At 48.4% G+C, this 21,498-nt stretch overlaps 8 protein-coding genes across 8 annotated transcripts; 5 read left to right on the top strand and 3 right to left on the bottom strand.

The window, feature by feature from the left end:
- The first annotated feature begins 4,414 nt into the window (after positions 1–4,414).
- On the top strand, positions 4,415–5,956 carry EDB91DRAFT_1123820 (adenylate kinase). The gene is made up of 4 exons (XM_041318335.1): positions 4,415–4,709; positions 4,787–4,994; positions 5,050–5,235; positions 5,291–5,956. Exons 1-4 carry the CDS (start codon positions 4,553–4,555, stop codon positions 5,523–5,525), a joined length of 786 nt encoding a protein of 261 aa, XP_041179027.1. The 5' UTR covers positions 4,415–4,552; the 3' UTR covers positions 5,526–5,956.
- Positions 5,957–7,499: 1,543 nt separating this feature from the next.
- On the top strand, positions 7,500–7,718 carry EDB91DRAFT_1003776 (uncharacterized protein; the record flags this gene model as incomplete). The annotated part of the gene is made up of 2 exons (XM_041312272.1): positions 7,500–7,590; positions 7,657–7,718. Coding segments are annotated over 2 exons (153 nt in total), but the record flags the coding sequence as incomplete, so codon positions are not given.
- A 987-nt stretch (positions 7,719–8,705) lies between these two features.
- On the top strand, positions 8,706–10,096 carry EDB91DRAFT_1220872 (uncharacterized protein; the record flags this gene model as incomplete). The annotated part of the gene is made up of 5 exons (XM_041320900.1): positions 8,706–8,769; positions 8,816–9,099; positions 9,148–9,226; positions 9,274–9,602; positions 9,655–10,096. 5 exons carry the CDS (start codon positions 8,706–8,708, stop codon positions 9,805–9,807), a joined length of 909 nt encoding a protein of 302 aa, XP_041179025.1. The 3' UTR covers positions 9,808–10,096.
- A 799-nt stretch (positions 10,097–10,895) lies between these two features.
- EDB91DRAFT_1123800 (uncharacterized protein) lies at positions 10,896–13,875 on the top strand. Its single transcript, XM_041318334.1, has 2 exons — positions 10,896–12,992; positions 13,153–13,875. Exons 1-2 carry the CDS (start codon positions 11,084–11,086, stop codon positions 13,677–13,679), a joined length of 2,436 nt encoding a protein of 811 aa, XP_041179024.1. The 5' UTR covers positions 10,896–11,083; the 3' UTR covers positions 13,680–13,875.
- A 17-nt stretch (positions 13,876–13,892) lies between these two features.
- EDB91DRAFT_198724 (uncharacterized protein) lies at positions 13,893–14,657 on the bottom strand. The gene is made up of 2 exons (XM_041326395.1): positions 14,364–14,657; positions 13,893–14,306 (listed from the first exon to the last, which is right to left on the bottom strand). Exons 1-2 carry the CDS (start codon positions 14,447–14,449, stop codon positions 13,970–13,972), a joined length of 423 nt encoding a protein of 140 aa, XP_041179023.1. The 5' UTR covers positions 14,450–14,657; the 3' UTR covers positions 13,893–13,969.
- A 1,215-nt stretch (positions 14,658–15,872) lies between these two features.
- On the bottom strand, positions 15,873–18,559 carry EDB91DRAFT_1050580 (amidohydrolase family-domain-containing protein; the record flags this gene model as incomplete). The annotated part of the gene is made up of 16 exons (XM_041313541.1): positions 15,873–16,098; positions 16,154–16,285; positions 16,339–16,385; positions 16,441–16,474; positions 16,530–16,557; positions 16,609–16,771; positions 16,848–16,943; positions 17,001–17,038; positions 17,097–17,220; positions 17,271–17,295; positions 17,345–17,507; positions 17,580–17,745; positions 17,794–17,918; positions 17,972–18,043; positions 18,100–18,243; positions 18,298–18,559. The coding sequence occupies 16 exons, from the start codon at positions 18,557–18,559 to the stop codon at positions 15,873–15,875; spliced, it is 1,845 nt and encodes a 614-aa protein (XP_041179022.1).
- A 20-nt stretch (positions 18,560–18,579) lies between these two features.
- Positions 18,580–20,172, bottom strand: EDB91DRAFT_1123778 (uncharacterized protein). The gene is made up of 6 exons (XM_041318333.1): positions 19,996–20,172; positions 19,434–19,936; positions 19,358–19,382; positions 19,186–19,308; positions 18,965–19,134; positions 18,580–18,915 (listed from the first exon to the last, which is right to left on the bottom strand). The coding sequence occupies exons 1-6, from the start codon at positions 20,097–20,099 to the stop codon at positions 18,689–18,691; spliced, it is 1,152 nt and encodes a 383-aa protein (XP_041179021.1). The 5' UTR covers positions 20,100–20,172; the 3' UTR covers positions 18,580–18,688.
- Positions 20,173–20,325: 153 nt separating this feature from the next.
- EDB91DRAFT_1246807 (P-loop containing nucleoside triphosphate hydrolase protein) lies at positions 20,326–21,035 on the top strand (the record flags this gene model as incomplete). Its single annotated transcript, XM_041322712.1, has 4 exons — positions 20,326–20,428; positions 20,479–20,650; positions 20,728–20,780; positions 20,836–21,035. The coding sequence occupies 4 exons, from the start codon at positions 20,326–20,328 to the stop codon at positions 21,033–21,035; spliced, it is 528 nt and encodes a 175-aa protein (XP_041179020.1).
- Positions 21,036–21,498: the final 463 nt, after the last annotated feature.

Below are 21,498 nucleotides of genomic sequence, written 5' to 3'. Positions count from 1 at the left end.
GCAATTGATGCACCAGCTATGCCTCGTAGGCTTTGAATGTGGTGAGTGCCTTGCTTTTGTGCTTCAAGAAGTGAAGCTTTGTCTGACGACTATGGTTGTCAGTAAAGCTGACATAGTATAGGCACCCACCTAAACTCATAGTTTGCACTGGTCCCCAGAGATCCATATGCACTAACTCTCTGTATGTGAGTGCATGGCTCGTACTTTCGTCCAGAAAAGGCTTTCAGGCTGATTTCACTTTGATGCAGACCTCACAGAACTCTGGTTTGGAACTGGTGTTGATTTCAATGCCTGTGATCAAGCCCTTCTTCACCGTGTCTATGACAGCGGTTTGGGACACATGCCTAAGAATCTGATGGGCCTCGCTAATAGTAAGCTTTGTTGTTGTGATGTTGGTGTGATGCTTCTGACAGCTTCCTGCAATACTGTACAGACCCTTGACTTGAGGAATCTTGGCAATGACACAACGTGGGGACCCCTTCAATAGGATCTTGCACATCTGGCCTTCAAAAAGGATGGCTAGGCCACCCACCATGATGCAGTTGGTGGAAATGAGCATAAAGGCCATAGTAGGTACATATAGTGTGTTTTTCAGGGTTACTGTCATGCACTTATTACCGAGTGGGAGGTCAATCTGGACATCTCCTCAACCAATCACACTGAGAGTCGAACCATCTGCTGTATGTACATCTTGGGGAGGAATGGTAATGAAGTTGTTAAACTTCAAGTGATCCAGGCAGAAGTGTGATGTCACACCCAAGTCCACAATGGCTCCTCTCTTCTTGATGGGTAAGCCCAAGTCTTTTGCCACAGTCGCTAAGTCAGACATGATGAAGGCATATTGGTCCTGGGACTCAGCTTCAGCTGCAGAATTTGGCACCTGCTTCTCCGTCTTTTCACCTCTCTTCCTCTGCTGGTTCAGACCTTGCCCTTCTTTTCCCCCTCCAGGCCTCCAACAGCCATTTTGTAATGGCCCTTGCAGTCACAGGTAAAATAGGTAATGTCGGGGTTGGTCTTATTGTGGAGGATGGTGAGATACGGCCCTTTCCTCTTGTCTCCTTTGCAGCAAGATCTGCACTAGCTCCCTTCTTGCTGGGGCATCATTCAGTGAGTTGTCTATGTTCCTACTCTTCAGTTATGATGGTGACTAGCTTGTAGGAGGTGAGGGTGTTAAGGTCATGCTCAAGGGAGAGGTTACTCAAAGGGCTTCAGCTTCAGCTTGTGCGCTGTGCCCCTTACCCAAGTACGTGCCCTTTAATTTCCAGGGGACAGAGGGGAAGTCCGACAGAAGTCCGGGGAGTTCCGGAGGACTTAGTGTCGGTGGAGTTCGGCGGAACTCCGGAAGGTTTATGCAAGGACGGAGTAAGGCTACTACAGAAGTCCGGAGTAGAAACAGAACAGAGTTTAGACTACCCTAAGGTAGAGCCAGAGAATTAGTCCTAAGGTTTAACCCCTAAGACTCGGAGGTGGACAAGAGATGAGACTCAAGTCCAGAGATTGCAGGAATGAGTAGAACTAAGATGATATTCGAACTGAGGAGTTCCGGAGTATTACAGGGGTTTATATACTGTAGGTATCTTGTAAGTAAATCAGTCAGCAAAGGTAAGGGTTATGTATGAAGCATGTGGAAAGTCTATTACTAAGTATAACAGATCAAAGCAGTGAAGTCGGAAATGAAGTAAGAATGGATGGATCAATAAGCATAGCGGAATAGGACATAACCGGTAACCGGAGCAATAGCTAATCTAAAAGGAGTTAGGGGTGAGTGCGGAGATGAAGGCAGAGCGCCGGGCGGAATAGTAAGACGGAGGACCGGACTTCAATGAAGTAGATCTGGAATTCCAGGTCCGGAGGTACGGGATATGACAGAGAGGCATCTTCATTATATTCACAGCTGCAGTGATGGACAATAGGAGTGGGTGATATGATTCAGGGAGGGAGCCCAGGATGATGGCATAGAAGTCTGCAATGGCAATTGCAATGCCCATGCCTGCAAGCAGTTCATGGAGCCTCATAAGCTCAGTGAAGTGAGATCTAATGTCTCCTCCCTCATTGCACTTCATTTCCTGCATTCATCGACATAAGTCTATCTGCACCAGCTCTGTCTTCCCCTTATGGATCTGACATATCTCTTCCCAGATCTTCAGTGTGTCCTTCAGCTTCTGGATGTGCAGTAATAGCTGGTCTGTAATCATGCTAAATATCTGCTGCTTCACTAGTGAGTTTCTCTGATGGTACTCGTCAATCCGCTTATCAAGTTCATTGTAGTCTGCCTGTGTAGGCATTGTCCTGTCAGGCTTCACAATAGTCTTCATTTTCAGGTCAACCACAAAGGGTTTTGGCTCACTTGTTCAACCATCAGTATACCACATCAAACCTCTAGCGCCAATAGTCGTTAATGTCTGTTTCTTATAGGTTATCCAGTTCAAGCCATCTTCAGCAAGCTTCAGGACAATGAGCAGGGTTGCGTTGGAGCTGGGGAGCAAAGTATCCATGGTTGAGACAGGGCTCATAACCTGTGGTGAGTAATAAGTCACAGGCCTTCATGGATGATCTAATAGACAAGTATAATCTCAGTCTCTTGAAAGAAGCTTGTCTAACAATCTATGTACCTAATAGACAAGTATACTAGGGACTCATCAGTACTGTTCTAATTGATATGTCAAGACTATTAACTCACATCTCAGTCTCTTGAAAGAAGCTGAGATGCACTCATCAATGTCCTTTTTGGCTTGGGCTTGGGCCAGCTGTCACTCTCTCTCCTCAACCATCTCAGATCAGTTGGTCTTCTTTGTCTCTGATCACTCAGATCGTTCGGACTCTAACAAATGGCTTGTTTTTATTCCTCCCATGCAAGCTTTTTCTTCATAGATGACTGTGCATGCTTGGTCATGTCGAGAGGTGAGTGAGACAGTTGAGGGACTGAAAAGACATCATCATTCATTGTGCCAGTAAACAGACTTGCATAAAGTGTACCATTATCAAAGCACAACTGTGTCATCATTGGCAATTATGAAGCTCATATTTTCATATCCCACTTAGGCATTGGCACGAGTAAACCTGCAGGTATCAAGAGCTCTACCCATACCCATACCTGTATACCCAAGGGTACTGATGGGTATGGTTACCATGGCAGGTATTGACATGTTGCTGTTGTCACTGTCACTGCTGCCATCATCATTGCCACCATTGTTGTTGTCACCACCATTGTCATTGTCACCATCATTATTGTCATCGCCATCATTGTCGGGGGCATGAGAGATGGTGTGTCGCATGGGGAAAGAGAGATGGGGCTCATGAGCATGAAATCAGACTAAAAATGAGTGCATACAACTGAGAACAAGTGAGAACAAATACAAATGAGCAAGAATGAAACATGTAACACAAACAAGCAAGAACAAACATGTAACTTTGAGTGAAAACCAATGCATACGAGGAAAAACAAATGAGAACAAACACATATGAGTGAAAACAAACACATACCAGTGAAAACAAACAAGTATTCTGTGACAGGAAATGTGATGCAAGGCAGATGCAGCTGGCAGTGTGCGAAACAGGCAGTGCTCGTGTTGTGAAGCAGGGTATGAAGTTTGATGGGGCATGCAAATGTGAGAGATGAGGCACACAAGCATGAGAGACAGTGCACATGAGCACGAGAGACAGCGCAAGAGGAGAGGGCACAAGAGGGCAGGTGAGAGAGGGCATAAGAGATGAGGGTTTGCAAGACAAGTGTGAGGAATTTAACAAAAGAACCTCAGGAGTGCAAAATGCTTCACAGTAAGAGTATAGAAAAATGATAAAAAGTTAAGAAATACTTTGAGTCTCAGTGTCATCAGCACTGGTCCCTTTCAACTCCCCCATGGCCCTGTGACAGTGATGAACTGCAGTGGTACAAGTAGAAGCAATATTAATGAGAATGAATGCAATAACAACTCAAGAACACTGCGGTAAACAAAGTCACATGACATACCCCGCACGGGTATTGCCACATGGGTACATGGGTTTTGAAAGTCAGACCCATACCCATACCCATGCTGATGCCTAATCCCACTTGCTTATTTGTTGATTAGAGACTCTTAAGACATCCCTCACCAGCATTGCTCTGGCAATGTACTCACTCACCTGTTTACCTGCAGAATATAATGATAGTATGTCTGGATGTTATATACATGTGTTGTATGAGTTTCTGAGTCAGATCTCAACACTTGATGTGTTCAGCCCTAGAATAGTGAAAATTGAAGAACAAAACATAACATCGCAGAACAATCTACACTCTTTCGTGCCTATTGGTACTGCCAATGTATAGTCCTGTATGAAACTAATGTGATCTACCAATTTTTTTGATAAGAGAGTACCGCAGTCGAGTGTTGTGCGAGGCAAACGCAAATGCCGCTGTATTACGGTAGTCGTGACTCTGTGTTTCTTCTTGCCTGACTTTTGGATGCACGTGATCCTATTATAAGCGAAGCTTTCGGTTGAGCGCCCATTTCGAATTCCACGTCTTCGAATTCCCTCAGGTTCTTCCTCGACCGTCGACTCAGTCAACCTCAAAATGGCGCCCTCAGATGAGCTCGAGTACCTCAAGCACCTCGTAGCACAGCTCAACGAGAAAATTCACGCGCTCGAGGAGAAAGCAAAGGCTGTCGTCCCACCTCGGAAGACACCTGCTCAACAGCTTAGGACTATCCTAATGGGCCCTCCTGGTGCTGGTTCGTACTGCTTCCATTGAAATATGTGGAGGAAGGCTCGCCAGTGTGGGATATGTTGACTGATTGACGGTTTGCAGGGAAAGGAACGCAGGCCCCACGGATACATGACGATTTCTGCGTCTGCCACCTGGCAACGGGTGACATGCTTCGCGAGCAAATAGCCAAGAAAACTGAGTTGGGAAGGATGGCTAAGAAAGTTATGGATGCGGGAGAGCTCGTTACGGATGACATCATGGTTAACATGATCAAGGACCAGCTCGAGAATAACAAGGCTTGCAAGAATGGGTGTGTTGGACATCGATTCCTTTTATTCACGTCGTTTCTCACCTTTTGAGCTCAGATTTGTCTTGGATGGTTTCCCAAGGACCGTTCCACAGGCCGAGAAACTCGACTCCATGCTTGACTCTCGCGGTGAAAAGCTTGACAGCGTCGTCGAGTTGCTCATTGATGATCAGCTACTCATCTCCCGTATCACCGGCCGTCTCATTCACCCCGCTTCAGGACGGTCGTATCACAAAGAATTCCAGTGCGTCTCCAACTGGTGCTATGCATTAGATTTCCCTAACATATTCTGATGCTAGTCCGCCTAAAAAGCCCATGACAGACGATGAAACCGGCGAACCGCTCATCCAGCGCTCCGATGACAATGTAGAAACGTTGCGGAAGCGTCTTGATACCTTCCACAAGCAGACTGGCCCCGTTGCAAAGTACTACAAAGCCAGGGGCCTGTGGCACGGTATCGACGCCGCTCAAAGTCCAAGTGTTGTTTGGGACGACCTGCGCAAAGTGTTCCGGGCCCCACCAGCACAGTCGTAATATATCGCACACTTTTTGGCTCGGCATACATAGATGATGCGTCACCGACAATCGTCATAATGTCAGACTATCACCCACCAACCAACCTTGGAGAAGCTGTAAACTCTCAAGTCAGGTATGTGACATGCACGAAAGCACATAAACGACAACTTAAGATGTAAGCGCATGCGCACGGTGACCTTAAATGAGAGAAGTAACGTGGATCTGCATCATGGCCCCTCCACTGGACATACATCCTACTCCCGTTGTAAGATAGCTAACAGCCCAAGACCTTCTAGAAGTGCATATTTGAATTGTGGGAAATCATTCTGTGTGGTACTTAGCGTTCGCCTGGTGAGAAAAATGAAGGTCGCCGCGGTAGAATGCTGGTTCCATTGAGCCAATGTAGATATGAGATGGATGAATCGATACAGTTGGGGTGCAGAGAGACGGAAGAAATGCTGGATTGCGTGAGGATGATACATAACTGAGGACGATGACGATTGGAGATTCTGTGTTCAACGTAGCCTAAGACCAGATGCAATGACCGAGGTAAAGTTGAGAACTTGGAGTAGGAACTACAGGAGTAGAGCATGACGGACGTGGATATGAGGGTCGCATGAAGGACACGTCGGCATAAATGCAACAGAAGAAAAGTCAGTAATATTGTTAGGAAAGAGCTGGGACAGACGTGTCGGGGGCCTAGCTTGCGAAATGCACCTTGATCAAGCTCAGGTCTGAAGACATCACTAGCGCGCGGACGAATACTAGAAACTTGTTAGTCTCCCCTAGCCAGCCCTATATAGACGAAGGAAGATATATAGTCGTTCCTTCAAATATATATAGGAAACCTGTAGTCGTTTGCATAATGATTTTGACAAACAGAGAAATTTGGACGGCGTTCCGTTCGAATTCGACAATTTTCGAACATATGTATTATGCTGGCCTGTGCTGGCAGCTGCGTAACTTGACTAGTCGGTTGACTCATCGATGCCAGTGCCAGCGGTATTCCGACGTTCTCTCCGAGCCACGAGGCTCGAGATAGTTCCCACTGGCAAACTTCGTACTAGAGGATGGGGCCGAACTTCGTCGGCAAGGAACCTTGTTTACTGTTTCTGTACAGTGTAAAGTAGCAAACGATCTTCCGAAGTATTTTGTACAACATTACATAGTGAGATACATTTTTGTATAGAGGTGCGAGGCTGCAATCCTTGAGTTATTTAGTGACGAATTTTGAGCATATTGGTAGGAATATACGTAGTAGTACAACAATACTTGTTACACGTTTGGAGATCCTTTGGGTACTAGCCTGCACGATGTTTAACTGTGGAAGGTAATTAGTGTACGAACAATGATGATGCCAGTGAATAGACTGAACACATACCACAATTCTTCAAGGTGAAGACCCGGATCCTCTGATTGATCGTTTTCCTTTATTGGTTCGTTCTGTTGAAGGTCCTGCGTTGAGGCGGCGACGTTTGAAGGGGCTGGTTGGCATGGCTGCCGGCGGTGAGAGTACAATGAGTTCTCGTAAAATGGAATTAAAAACGTCGCGCTTCGATTTGTTGATGCGATGATGGCAAAATGCCATGTGAACCTCCACAAGTGCACCTTTGAGTTTTGATTCGTATTGAAGGGGTGGGATCAGAACGTGGTTCTCGTATGCATGTCATGGTGACTTTCAACGTGGAAACTGACCTAGACATCGCCAACGGTTCTCGAGGCGAAATAACGAAAATCGTTCTTGATGAACGTGAAACAGATTTCTCGCCGACAGCTGCAATCGTGGAACTGACATATCCACCAGCATATGTTCTTATTAAGCTGAACCGTACGAAAGCGGTTCAGCTTGAAGGTCTGGAGAAGAACATAATACCGTTAGTTCCAATGGAGCGCACGTTTACCGTTATCCACGGAAATCACCCGAAATCCATAAGAAGACGGCAGCTGCCTCTCACACCAGCATACTCGTTCACGGACTATCGGTCACAAGGTCAGACCATCAATAACGCCATTATAGACATTGCGACACCACCTACCGCGGGGCTTACTCCATTCAATGTCTATGTCGCACTATCGCGAGCTCGTGGCCGAGACGGAAATCGGTTGTTGAGAGATTTTGACGAGAACTTGCTGATGACACATCCGTCAGAACATTTGAGAATTGAAGATGAAAGGTTGGCAATGATGGATCGGGAGACGGAGCAATGGTGGAAAGAAAAGACGACACGTGAAGTAGTGTTAGAAGACATTGAGATGCTGTAGTACCAGTTGTGCGAGTTAAGGTGTATACTGTATGACAAGTGGGCGCTGCGAGTTTTGGTCCACGTTTCGCGATGGTGGCACAGAAGGCAAAGAGACTACGATCATGGCATACGCAAAGGGTGCGAGATCTACCAGTGATGCGTCAAAGTGCGCGCAGGTCAGCTACGAGGTGTGATTAGGCAGTGCGAGCTCCACCTATTTACACCGTTCGCCACCCGGTTACACCAAAGGCAGTTACTAAGTGAGGAGGGTAAAGCTGCGAGCACCGCTCACATTCTCGTTCCTTGCCAGAGTCGCCTACTTGGTAAGTAGTAGTAAGATAAGTAGTGAGAGAACTGGATGCCAAATTTGTCCATAAATTCCCATGTGTACACAAGTTGGTTCTCTTCAGCCACAATTATCAGCCGTAGTGACCTTGTAAACAAGGTAACAAAGTACCCTGTTTAGAAGGAACGACTAAGTATCTTCATGCTATTGGGTCTGGCTAGGGGAGACTAACAAAGTACTGCATCGCATATTTGAAGCTAAACCTAATTCACTTGGACGCACTGGTCTCGGCCACCACTGAGACCCTGTCACGTTTTGACCACAGCTTCCCCGTCTCAGAATAGGCTATGACGCTCCCCCACCTCACGCAATCTTCCTGGTATCACGCTACGCTTCCGAGACTGCCTTATTGTTGCAGCATTTGATGTGGCATGTGATGGATCAGCATCAACTATCATTGATCAAGTTTCAGGCTGGCACCTCATGTCAAGCAGCTATTCTCGAGTCTTTACGAAGTTCAGAGTCGCCACAGCGCTGCTCTGGCATCCGCCATTGGCAACCATGTCATCCAAATCATAGCCTTCGAACGCTTGATCGCAGAGCAAAATGCTTATTTATGAGGTGTATTCCCGTTTGACTTTGCACGTTCGCAGGACCGAGGCTGCAGTCATGTCCGACGCACTTTTTCAAAATTCATTTTACATCAGCAACGCCTTCAATTCCATTCTATACGGTAAGTACTGAAACTTGCTGACCACGGAGATATTGATGTTTTACAGGCGTGGAGTTGGTGCTATATTTCAACACTATTCAAGCATACCTCGAAAAAAGATTAGAGCACAGGTCCTCCGACAAATTCTACATGATATTCAGCTCTATATTACTCTTTCTCATCACAATTTTTGTTGCCACGCAATCAGTACTGGGACAGGAGATGTGGGTTATCAATGCAGGCTATCCTGGTGGGGCGGCTGCATACTTTGCTGCCTACGTTTCGGCGTGGTATCAGACGATGGGTTCGGTTGCGTCTATTCTGCTGCAGTTGATGAGTGATGGCCTACTCGTGAGTGTACTTTCAAGTTCGCCAGAGAGCAAATGGACTGATGAGTAGATTCATCGATGTTTCACGGTTTGGTGCGGAAGTTACCGCGTAATTATCGTTCCCTGTTGCCTCTGGACAGCGTCCCTTGGTAAGATTTCCGCCTGCTTCCCTTGCGATTGCTCATTCAATAAACAGTGTTCGGTATTCTCGTACTCATCACGAGTGGGTCCCCGAATGGTGATTTTTATGAGGGGCTGGCTGCACGCGTTGGATTGGTGTATTTTTCCTTGACAATTGGCCTCAATGTCGCCACTACATGTCTTATCTGTGGCCGCATAATGTTTCATGCAATGCGCATGCGAGACCACCTCGGCCCTGAAGTTTCGAAGACTTACTTCACTGCAGTAGCCATGGTTGTCGAGTCTGCACTGCCATACACATTATTCGGGATCGCATTTCTCGTGTCATTCGGCCTTGACAGCGATACCTCGATTCTCTTCCTCACGTTTTATGGCATGTTTACCGTGAGTGGTTCGTAGTTGTCATATCCGAGGCCTTTTGCTCAATGCTTTCTAGTGCATTTCACCACAAATGTTAATTCTTCGCGTTGTGAGACGAAGGGCATGGTGTATCGAAACAGTACAGCCAACGACTCTGGTATTCGCCACCCGCTCAGCTGCAGCGCCTCATATCATTTCTGAGACCGAGATTGGTGGCCCAGTGATTTAGTCCTGTAGGAAGTCCGCTGAGCATTAGTTACTCTCGGAACTACTGGAACTGTTTCGGTAACTACTGCTGTTCTTTCTATCTTAGCCGATCAATATTATTGTTGATTTACCAATGAGAAGTCTTCGATCTCAAATAGATGGGACCTATGTGGTATATGGATGTTGGTCCTAGTACTCCTGTGGTCTATGACAGTGGGAGTACCGCGCCAACAATAGTACTTTGATCGCAGACAGATATTATAATAATAAAGTGAAGGCATTGCTTGGTGCTCGGCCCCCTTCGAAAATCTTGATGGATCAGATATTGGCCCATCAATCGCCCACAGGACATCTGAGAGGACAAACCTAGACAAGGAAGCTGTTCTGGTTAGTCCAGATGCTATGATTGCCCTATCACATCAGTGCCAATGCGGAACCTTGATGATTACACACACTTACCATACATATATGTGCCCCCTTGTGGTGCCATGCCTGACGATCATGATGGTAGCAACACCAATCAGCTGAGCTAGTGGTTCCGCAGGGGCGAGACAGGATCAGCGTTTCGATGTTCTGATCAGTGGAAATCTCACCGTTTTCCAGGGGCAAGGATGGACGAAACAACTGACTGAGCACCACACGACCTGAGTTCGCCTGGGCGTGCAACACCCGTGTTCCGTATGAATACATTTCAAGTGTACAGGTCAACTAAACAAAACAAAGTGGGACAGCTTACAGGAGGGTACGTTTTGCAGTGGGGTGTGAATTATATACGAAACCTGTGATAGGCTCAGCGTGCAAGTTTTAAACTGCCTGGATCTGCTTCGTTGTAGATTCTATCAGACTGCAATGATTAAATGATGGCTAGATGTTGTAATACTTTACGATGAGCACTGAGCGTTGAGTATTCTCTGCATGGATTGCGACATGAGGGATGCACGATCAAATGACCACGTCATGAAGCTGGAGGATACTCGAGTCAAGCTCGATCCAGACAGACCTAGACTCTAATTCAAAATGACAGGGTACGTAAAGTCCGTGAGTTAATTAATTATGGACCGCGGCCGGCCGGGTTCTCGGCCAAGCTGGGTCAGGAGGTATTCCGAGTAACCAAGTAGCAAGTAACCAAGAGCACGACCTGAAAGCGCTCTTCTAGTCGTCCTGAGCTCGTTTCCTCTTTCACCGTGTTTTTTTTACTGATTTTCTGCTAGCAGGCGAGCCTGTGTCAGTTCTGGCGAAAACTAGAACTAACTTACTAGTTTTACTTGGACACCGTGGAACGTTGGTGAACGTGTCTAATGAAATCTGGGGACATGACAAGACTACGCCCACCAAATTTAACGATCCAACCAAAATCACACTCGTTTGAATCCGAGTCGAATGGATTTCTCGATACTTCTTCTGACTCAATATCAGAATCTCCGCTCGCGTCAGACGATGAGCTCCTGCAACTATCTTCACCTTCATCCTTCTCGAGCCCCATAGCCTTGAACATTCCTGATGCCGAAGAGTTATCGCGGGACTTGGCAGAACTGGCTCAGTTACGCCAATCAGTGCAGAAAAACCTTCGACTCAGACCCATTCGTTCGTTTAGCAGACTACCGAAGACTGCTGTTCCAAACATCACCACTAACCCATGGCATAAAGATAAACACGACAATCACCAGCGTTTCGATTCAGATTCTTCCTCTCCAAAAAGTGCAGGTAGCACGTACCTTACTCCCGTCGAATTCCCCACTCCTCCTGCATCCTCTCCCCCCGATCCTCCAATCCGTACCCGGAAAACTCCACAACGCTCTGTGTCTATGCCCTCCCCCCGCATGCCAACTTCTGCTATGGATCCTGCTGAACTACATACCCGCCTTGCCTCTCCTACTCGCCCACTTCTCATCGATACCCGCCCTCTCGCCGCCTATGCCGCGACTCACCTTTTAGGAAGTATTAATATTGCCATGCCGTCTCTCATTCTCAAGCGCTCAAAACGTACAATACCTACGTTCGCATCTCTTCGCCAGTTCATCACCAGTGACGAGGGAAAGGACGTTTTTGATGCCTGGGATATTGGCGGAGATGTCGTCATCGTTCATGGGGAAGAGACTGATGAACGGGAGCAAAATCATACGGGTGTCATTGCATGGGCCCTGTTGTCACTCCTTGCAGGGTTGCTGAGCCCCGAAAAGGTGTGGTATCTCCGTGGAGGAATTGTAGGTGCTCAACTTCATGCGCGACTCCGAAAGTACATCACCAATACGCCCCGTTCGCCCTCTTCTCCTTCCAAAGCCTCTTTGCAACCACCAAAACCACCCAAGAGTGCAAAGGGAAGGGCATTCCTTCAACTTGACACCCACAGTGCTGGGCCTAGTAGCAGTGTGCAAATCGAGCAGGAAGATCATGGTCATGGGGGCGAAGTGGAAAGACCAGGACACTCCCCATTACCTGCTATACCTGGGCTCTCGCTCACCCTTGACAGCCCTATGAAAACCGACCCTCCGCCCTCCCGACTTTCCTTTCGCCGTCCACATCCCCCACGGAGGTCAAATGCTTCGAATCTTAGCGTTGAGAGTGTCAAGGCAGACGGAACCTGCGATGCAGCAAACGGTAGTGTGGAGGGTGGGCAGGCTCTGATGAAACTCCCCAAACACGCTGTGACAACTCTCCCGCGGCTTCAGATTCACACAGCTCCTTCGCGCAGTTCAACCCTCCCCATCACACCCTCGCAACAGGTCGTATTCCTCCACCCACCGCCCGCATCCCCGTCACATCTCACGCTTCTCCATTCGAATCATACACCTCCGGCGAGCGCATTTAACTCGAGTTTCAATCTCAATCTCACCAATGGTAGCTGTATTGGGAACGCGAGCCCACCTCCACCAATGCCTATGACACCATCCACTGCACGGCCGACGCCAACAACATCCACGCCCTGCACTACATCCTCCGATGCCGAAAACGAGCGCGAAGAGTTCATTATCTCTACGATCCTCCCTAACTTCCTCTTCCTCGGGCCTGAACTCATTTTGCCTTCACATGTTTCGGAACTGGAATCCCTGGGCGTGAAGCGAATCATTAACATTGCGGCTGAGTGCATAGACGATCGCGGTCTAATGCTTCGAGAACGGTTCGAGCGGTACGTGCATATTCCAATGAGGGATTGTGTCGAGGAAGAAGGAGTGCGTAAAGGGTTGAGTGAGGCCTGTGATGTGCTTGGTAAGTACTTCGCCTTCATATTCATATTTCCTTTTGATGGGATATGTCATGCCCCACAATTTAACGTCTCCACCGGTGGCAATTTTTAAGCAATTCCACGCTTTTGTCGTGTTCTATCATATCTTTTTCCTTGATATACGTGGACTGATTCCTAACGCAGACGAGGCCGCTCTCTACAACGCACCCACTTATGTGCACTGCAAAGCCGGTAAATCGCGTAGCGTCACGGCAGTAATGGCGTACCTCATCCACAGTCACCACTGGCCGCTGGCGCGTGCATACCAGTTCGTCTTAGAGCGCCGCAAAGGCATCAGCCCGAACATCGGGTTTGTGAGCGAACTCATGGCATTTGAGGAAGCAGAGCTCGGACGTATAACGAAAGCCAAGCCGTCTGCTGCGGTGGGTGAAAGCAATGTTGGCGACGTCGGCGTGGGCACCGGGAGGCGGCCAGCGCATGTGAGGGAGAGCTTACCCCCAATGCCTTCGTGGGACCGCGAGGAGGAAGAAGCAGGGGAGGAAATGGGCCAGGACATGGAGATAAGGGACCGGGAGGGGCGGTATCGACATGTCAGGCGGGCACCAGTGGATGAGAACACTTTGCAGCCGATGAGGCGAGTGAGTAAGGCAGGTCTCGAGAGTGCCGGATCGATACCAGTACTAAATGGGGATGACGAGGATTGGACGTGATGCTACATAGGAACTAGGTCATACCTTGATGGGTTGTTTTCTGATTGGGATACTTGGAGAGTTATATCAAACCTACCGATTACGATGAGTTGATTCCATCGTACTAACTTCAACAGGCAAATTGGAATTCGACTGCGTCTGATTGCTTACTACCATACGCACAGATAATTTAAATCAATTTTACACATCTTAGTCCAATGTCGCGAAGCTTGACGAAAGGTAATTCCATTTGGCAGTTTCGCGGGGTACAGGGTCATCGAATCGTTTATGTGCATACAAAGAACCAGCTATCAGACCCAGACCCATTCATCATCCAGCCGCCGCTGCACGTCAGTAATCCTTGTCCTCAGGTTCTGAACCTTGTCAGTTTTGATGGAATACCGCTCAATCAATTCGACAATCTCATTCAATGTGTGATCCTCTTCGGGACGAGAGCGAGCTAGTAGTGAAGGCACACTGGATTGAATCACCGCGTGGATATGGCTTTTTCCCGCCGTCTCGTAGGCCTTCATGGCAAGCTTGATGACAGGACAGGAGATGGGCCCTTTGGGCGCAAGTAGGAAGAGAATCTGCATGGTGCATGTCAGGTCCACGATGTATGTCATGATCCGCGACAAATTGAGCTTCCTGGGTTGAAGTCTGTCCTGAGCTCGTTCGAGATAGTCAAGCTATACGTTCACTCACGTTGGGTGGTGGATCTCATGAACCCACGTAGGTGTGACAATGCCCGTAGCGACGGGCACAACGTGAGGGATGAATGCATGTGGCATAAGGATATTTACTATCGCTGGGACTACAGCTAGGCCGAAATCAAAATCGCTGCAGATGCTCCATAAACTGAGACGTGTCCCATGAACGACGATGATTCATGATTTGTTTGTTGTATCTGGAAGGTCATTATTGTCCATATCTCGTAGAAGGAGTTGTTTGAACTGAGACCGAGCAAGTCCTTGGCAGATACGAGTCAGAAGGGCATGATGAGAACTCGCGCATAGTTGACGTCTTACCCGGTTGGGGTTGTCGAAATTGCAAACGGCGATGATATCGGCATGGATCGCAGACAGACACGCCCACGTAGTGTAACCTGTCAAGTGTACACCTACAGCGAGACCTCTCCAATGGCCTAAGAATGCCGCGAGTCAGAAAATTGTCTAAGAACATGTTGCAGTGGTGAAAACTAACGTTTCTTGCCAATGCTATTCGGAACACAAGGTTGCGCTGAGAGACATGCCCGCGACTGAGCCACCATGAAGGCCTCGCGTGTGACCACCGATTTTTAGCTCGGCGAATTCGACCCTTGTTTTCGAGTCATAGGATAGTTATACCAATGCCTAGATGGAGCAATCATGATGTTAGTGGAAAAATTTAGTCAAGATTTGTACGAGTTCTTACTGGAGATGCAAAGAGGAGGTTTTGGCCGGTGATGAGACATATTGAACAATTTGAAAGGATAGGGGCACTCTGAGCAGAGTAACGGAGTTACCCTTGGTCACCGACTCACTCAGGAACAAGGTCTACAGACATCTTGCAGCTGAAAAACTTGAAGGATAGGCGTCCAAGCAAGGCAAAACATCGTTTGAGCTTTATCTGCGTCCCGCGTCAGCAACGCTGGCGCAGACCATGAACTCATGGCTCAGGCAAATATTCGAGACCTTATGCTTCCCGGCTGCTAGTTAACGGCTTTCCCGAGAACGCGAACATCTGGTGATCGGAGATGATGCGGAAACAGGAGAGTGTAGTGATGAAAACCGAGTCGACGTCGGCAGTGAAGCGGCTGCAGTGCACGTCCAGTGGATCCGTTATCTTTCCACGCACTCAGAGGTCCTCATAGATACGCGCCCTCTCGCCTGAGCCTATGGCGTCCCTCGGCCTCGTGCTGCGATAATCCTATACACAGTTGAGTCAACGCTCCCTATCGAGTCGTGTTCCTCCGCCCGCCACCTGCATCTGCACCCGCTGCGAGTGCCCTTAAACGGGTTTCGCCTCATCGATAACACCATTGAATAGCCGACGCCAATAACATCCACGCCGGCACCACGACCTTTGATACTATGTATATCTACGATTCATCCCAACGCAACCGATTTTACACATCCTAACTCCAGTATTGCGAAGTCTGACAAGAATTGGTTAGATATGGTAGTGCTCACATTAGATACAGCCACTGTCATCGAATCGATCAAGTAAATGGTGTCATAGATTCCCGTACTCGACTTCCCCATCGATGACTGTTGCTGTCACTCTGGCACCTAAAATCTCCTCCATGGGCACCGTCATAATATCACGATCCAGTACGATGAAATCAGCTTTCTTCCCGATTGATAATGAGCCAAGGATATCCTCAGAGAAAGACGCATAGGCAGCGTCGAGCGTCATGCCTTTGAGTGCTTCAGTACGTGTGAGGCGTTCGGATGGGTACCTAGAAAGAGGGTGTAAGGGTGTCAGGTCCGTTTGAGAATATGACAGTAACTTACCATCCTCCAGGACCATGAGGCGAGTCGCCTTTTACGGAGAGGCGTGAAATTGCGGCGTAGAAACCAAGAAGAGGGTTGATGCCCTCGACAGGGAAGTCAGAGCCGAGGGGCAATACTTTTTTTGGAGACACACTGTGGCGCATCAGCAATGGCACAGTACGAGCCAAGAAGTGAAAGTAACTCACTCGAGCTGAGTTCGATACGCATACGCGCCTTGGATTCTCTTTGGACCCTGAAGGAACTCAATTTGCTTGCACTCTAAGATAAGATGAAAATGGCCGACATACCAGACGATCCTCGGCGTACCACATGTCGCTCGTCCTGTAAGGCGAGTTATGTCAGCTAGACAGGTGACAAAGTGTATCGGTGGACTCACGCATGGGTCGGTTGGACACTAAGTATCACTGGAAATTCAATTCGACAATGTCAACTTGAAAAAAAGGAAGACTTCTTACCGCCTAACTTTCCAGTCCGCTTCAGATCATCATGCGTCAAGATCTGCGCATGCTCAATACGAGGTCGCAAGGTGTCTATAGAAAACGAAGTGTTGTCGGCGAGCATATCCTCATAGATGTCAAGTACGACGTGATTGGCCCGGTCCCCAATGCAGTGGATGTTCTATATGTAGGAGACAAAACATTGAGTCCGTGCAAGCACGGAAGAGTAACCATGATAGAAGAGAATCTAGACTTACAACCTGCCAACCATCTGTCGAAAACTCCCGTACAAACTTCGCAAGCGCTTCGGGCTGCACCCGCATGATACCGCTTGTTGACGGATTATCACTGTACTAATTCATTTGTATCAACACGACTATATTTGAACGGCGACGTAGGGGAGTGCTCACAGGCTCAAGGAGCGCAGCGCCAAACGAACCAAGGGCACCTATTGAAGATGAATATAAGGAAAACGGGAAGAACATTGATTCGAAAAAAAAACGGACCATCCGTGAAAAGTTTGACGCTGCGCACTGTCAACCGTCCACCAACACCATGCTGGATCAGTCTTGGGATCTGGTTTCCCCAATAGTCATCGGAGTTCACACTGCCCATGAGATAGAATCGCAGCTGGTGCATGTATCAACAGACTGCTACCCTCGAGAAGACAAAAAACTGACAGGCAGCTTCTGAGTCTCTGAAAGTCTGGAAGACAATCAGTTCGAGATCTAGAGGGCAAGTTTGCGTCACGCACTTCTTATAAAATTGTATTTCTTCTGGGACCGACATTGCGTCGTGCACGCTAGTCAGACCCACTGCGAGCGCGTCAGTAGTAGCGCGGGTAAAGTACTCCATCGCGCGGGCCTCGTTGAATGGTTGTGAGGGAATGAGCTCCATAGCATTGTCAATGAATAATCCTGTTTTTCGATAAATGCTTCAGACGAGGAGGTACTACCTCAAGAACGGAAGCCCTGGAGAAGAGAACACACCGGTGGGTTTTCCATGGTCATCGCGAATAATGAGCCCACCATCGACGTCCTCCGGGAGAGGTCCCATAAGTTGCAGCACGCGGTTGGACACCCAGGAAGCGTGGACATCTATGCGAGCAAGGGATATCCGGCGACCCCGAAGGAGTGGTTCCCTGTCAAAGTCATCCTGGGTGTTGTGAGGAGCTGTGAAGAGGAAGCGAATAATGAGACATACAGCATGAGGATATTGCGCTCCAGGCCATTTATTCTGGTCCCATCCCATGCCCTCTATCCATCGAGTTGGATCACGTAGAATGTCAGGGTGCGATATAACATAAGCTTTTAAGTAGCTCAAGACCTCTTTCATGCCTTCAGTATCATGATGGTGGACTACGAAGTAAGTTGAAGCAAACCATCTACAGAGGCACAGTCCTCCAAGTTGAGATCCATCTTAAAACCATACTGCAACATATGAGCATGGGCATCTTCAAGGGTCGCGAATGAGGGCTCGAATTTCGAATTAAATTCGGTGACTTCATACCACTCAGCCCGGGAACTACGATACTATCAGGTTGAATGGTTATCACTCTCAAAGACGGATCGAGAAAATTGAATGGCCAAGGTAACTGGATGACGCTTGAGATCTCTGACAGCCGTTGTTTCCTCCAACGCGTGGTTATGTCCTCTGTCAAGGGCAGCGCATGAGTTGGATGCATCATCAAGGCAATGCTGCGCGTACCTATATCACCTGTGTCTACGATGAGAGTATCGTGCACGACGATGCACTGGATATTCGGAATATCCGAGTCGACCGTGTAGATTTTGCTGTTCGCAGAACAGACTGCATAGTCTAATGAATGGGTTTGAGGTCGAAGCCATGTCGACCCTAGCGCAACTAAAAGAGCGAGAGGCCATGATCTAGCCCACCAGCCTCGATGCTGAGGTGAATTGACACTAGTACTCTGCCCACTTGTTGGCTTAACTGGGAGTAACGAACCCATGTGGTGCGAGACAACGCGTGAAGCGAGTTGGGAATCTTGGGATACATGCGGAAGTAGTATGACACATGAGTGCAACAATGTACGTTATACAAAGTCTACTTATAAAGGCCGAAATCGGGTGAACAAACCTTAGACTAATCTAGTCGGCTTCAACTTCGGGCTTGTCTGCGCACTTACGCACCGGCTCACGCTTCGGCTGCTCATCTCGTCGAAGTCTGACCCCTCCGCTTTGAGTTCAGCATGACCCATCTTTTCCAACTTCTTATCGAAATCGCGCTTCCGATATCCTGACACAATGCGTTCGAGGAGTTCGGAAGTAGACACACCCGGTGTACGCCGTGTGGGAATGAATTTACCTGACAGTGTCAACTTGAAAGGAGTAGAGAGAAGAGAAAGGGAACACACCTTGGGTCTTTACAAATGCATACACGTCATCATGACCCTCTGCCACATACGGGAGTTCGTCGTGCGCAACGTAGTCGATATTCCACTTTTCAATAAAAGCTTGGTCGAGAACCCATGGGGAGTCAGGAATGATCTCGTCAACCCAGCGGCAGTGTCTCACAGCCTCACATCTATATAAGTGATGAGGAACTATTGACTTGTGGAGAACTCGGGCGTCATACCGCTCAGCATGCGTCATCACACAGCGTGCTTTATTAATGATGACATCCTCGTCAGAATTAACACCAACAAGTAAATGCACAGATGGAAACGACAGCTTGGCTTGACGTAACTGCAGAGCATGACTAGCTCAAAGATCAGTATGATTGCGCAGTTAGGGAGGGTCGGATGTACCCAAAGTGAAATAGATCATATACTCCTATTACGAATTAGCAAAAAGCAAGTTTGTCTAAGTTGAAGGCATGCGCACCATCCGCAAAAACTCTAACAGGCCGATTTAGTGGTGGCTGGTTAATGTTGTAGGACCGAGAGGACTGGCCCTCCATCGCCTTGCGTACAAAAGCTTGGATATCGTCGGGAGTGAGGGCAGCAGGATTGAAGGTAGACATTGCTCCGGCAGTAGGCATTGGCTCATCGGGCGCAAGGGCAGTGGGTTTCGAAGTTGAAGTAGACGGTAACACATCATCGATCTGAGAGGTTAATGTTGATGCAGATGAAGAATGGTGAAGGGTAGGATGCAGCGATGTCTTGTTGAAGGGATGCGAACTGGCGCTTGCCGTGACGCTGCTCTCTACATCACCGTCATATGTTTGGGAGTCAGTGCCATCGTCCGAGAGCATGCTGGAGGCTAACTGATGACGTGCACGAGATGCTGCCTTTAGTTGAAATGGGTGCTTGGCGGAACGAGAGAGGGGTGGAAGAGGAATGGTGGAGCCTCCGTCATCAGTGAGAGGGTCATTGTCTTCTTCTGACCTGAGGGGCAAACGAGGTGAACTGTGTGGGTAAGGGAAGGGAAAAGAAGAAGTACTTGCGCGTCATAAGTGGGAGAATCCATCGATGGGTGATGCTTTGCAAACGAACGCTTTGAATGAAGAATCTTCTTGTGGTGATGAAACGATTCAGTAGATGAATCCATGGTAGTCCGATGCTACTCTTGATATCCAAAATTTGGTGACATGATAATGTTCTATTGGATAAGATCAACGCACGTGCAGAGGAGACAATAATAAATTGAATCATTTTGTATAAAAAATCTACATGATAACCCAAAAGTCGTGGTATGTTTAAAATCTCGGAATGATAACCAAAAGTCATCCACGTGGTACCTTCAGTAGAGTCCTACTCTATTGTCCTGACTCCTCATGCCCTCATTGTCGTCGATGATGAGCTACGTAGCGCCGCGCGTCAGGTCACGCGTCACACAGTACTGGCGGGTGCGTGGTGTACTTGTACTGCACTTGTATGGTAATTATTTATTTACTAGTTGCGGTTTGACCGCTTTTGACCCGGATCAGCCCCTTGCATCACGACTCCAAACCCACCTCAGTCCGCGCCAGTCTTCCCCGGAAGCCTTCACGAGAACGTAGCCCTCGGAACCGTAGGCAAAGGCAAACGTACAGAGGACGTTAGCAGAGGAGAAGTCGAAGAAGCAGTGCAGAGTTGCGATGCTCGAGTCTTGGGTGCTAGGTCTAGACCAAAGCTACGAGACGCTATTAAGCGGCACTGGTGCAGAAGGCATCCAGTTGAGCTGTGGACAACGCCAGAGACTTCGCAATCGCGCGGGCGCGGATACGTGACCCTGACGTCTTGATTCTCGGTAAGTTCCCATCTCCCTCTCATATTCTTGCCCTAATCTTGTAATCTCGTTTCAGATGAAGCAACATCAGCCTTAGACCCCCCAACTCGCGCACTTATCATGGCCGCTATTCGCCGATGGCGCCAAAACCGCACCATCATCATCATCATCACCCACGACGTCGCCTCAATCGAAGAACAAGACTTTGTCTACGTCATGCGGGAAGGCTCTGTCGTCGAGCAAGGGTTCCGATCGGATCTCCTGCAAGCAGGATGACGAGTTTGCCCGGATGCTTCGTACTGGGGGGCTTGATGTTGAAGACGAGCTTCCTGGGTACGACGCAGGTCGCAGAGATCCTCGCAGCGGAGGATGACGACGAGGACTGAGCTCCCGGTTCACGAACGACACATGAGCATGGCGCCTACGCTGGGCGGTATGCGCCCTGTCACTGCGACACTTGGAAACTGGATGTTCGATGTCGTCGCGGAACTTACGAAGACGAGTGTGCCTCCACCGCCTATTCCTACTGCGGCAGAGAAAGACAAGGACTGGCGGATGAGTCGATTCATTCCCCCTAGTGCCTTACCCAGAGAACAGATGCCGCAGTTCGAGGGTGGAGCAACTGGACGACTACTGGAGACCGAGCAGCATGTCGATTGTCATTCCCGAGGTTGCGGTTCCTGCTCGTACATACGACGGTCGTCGTTTCAGCTTGCAGTTCACACCCACCACCCCGAGC

The sequence above is a fragment of the Suillus paluster genome (genome assembly GCF_016628075.1).
Source record: "Suillus paluster strain FC165 chromosome Unknown EDB91scaffold_16, whole genome shotgun sequence".
NCBI classification, from domain to species: domain Eukaryota; kingdom Fungi; phylum Basidiomycota; class Agaricomycetes; order Boletales; family Suillaceae; genus Suillus; species Suillus paluster.
This window is presented reverse-complemented; position numbering and strand designations above follow the sequence as displayed.

Excerpts from the sequence above, each read along its gene's own strand:
- EDB91DRAFT_1123778 (XM_041318333.1), bottom strand. The coding sequence starts at position 20,099 with ATGGATTCATCTACTGAATCGTTTCATCACCACAAGAAGATTCTTCAT. Across the intron at positions 19,309-19,357 it reads TATGATCTATTTCACTTTGG|TCATGCTCTGCAGTTACGTC; the intron begins GTACATCCGACC and ends TCTTTGAGCTAG. Across the intron at positions 18,916-18,964 it reads TGCATTTGTAAAGACCCAAG|GTAAATTCATTCCCACACGG; the intron begins GTGTGTTCCCTT and ends TGACACTGTCAG.
- EDB91DRAFT_198724 (XM_041326395.1), bottom strand. The coding sequence starts at position 14,449 with ATGCCACATGCATTCATCCCTCACGTTGTGCCCGTCGCTACGGGCATT. Across the intron at positions 14,307-14,363 it reads CATGAGATCCACCACCCAAC|GAAGCTCAATTTGTCGCGGA; the intron begins GTGAGTGAACGT and ends ACTTCAACCCAG.
- EDB91DRAFT_1123820 (XM_041318335.1), top strand. The coding sequence starts at position 4,553 with ATGGCGCCCTCAGATGAGCTCGAGTACCTCAAGCACCTCGTAGCACAG. Across the intron at positions 4,710-4,786 it reads AATGGGCCCTCCTGGTGCTG|GGAAAGGAACGCAGGCCCCA; the intron begins GTTCGTACTGCT and ends GACGGTTTGCAG. Across the intron at positions 5,236-5,290 it reads TCGTATCACAAAGAATTCCA|TCCGCCTAAAAAGCCCATGA; the intron begins GTGCGTCTCCAA and ends TTCTGATGCTAG.
- EDB91DRAFT_1123800 (XM_041318334.1), top strand. The coding sequence starts at position 11,084 with ATGAAATCTGGGGACATGACAAGACTACGCCCACCAAATTTAACGATC. Across the intron at positions 12,993-13,152 it reads TGAGGCCTGTGATGTGCTTG|ACGAGGCCGCTCTCTACAAC; the intron begins GTAAGTACTTCG and ends TTCCTAACGCAG.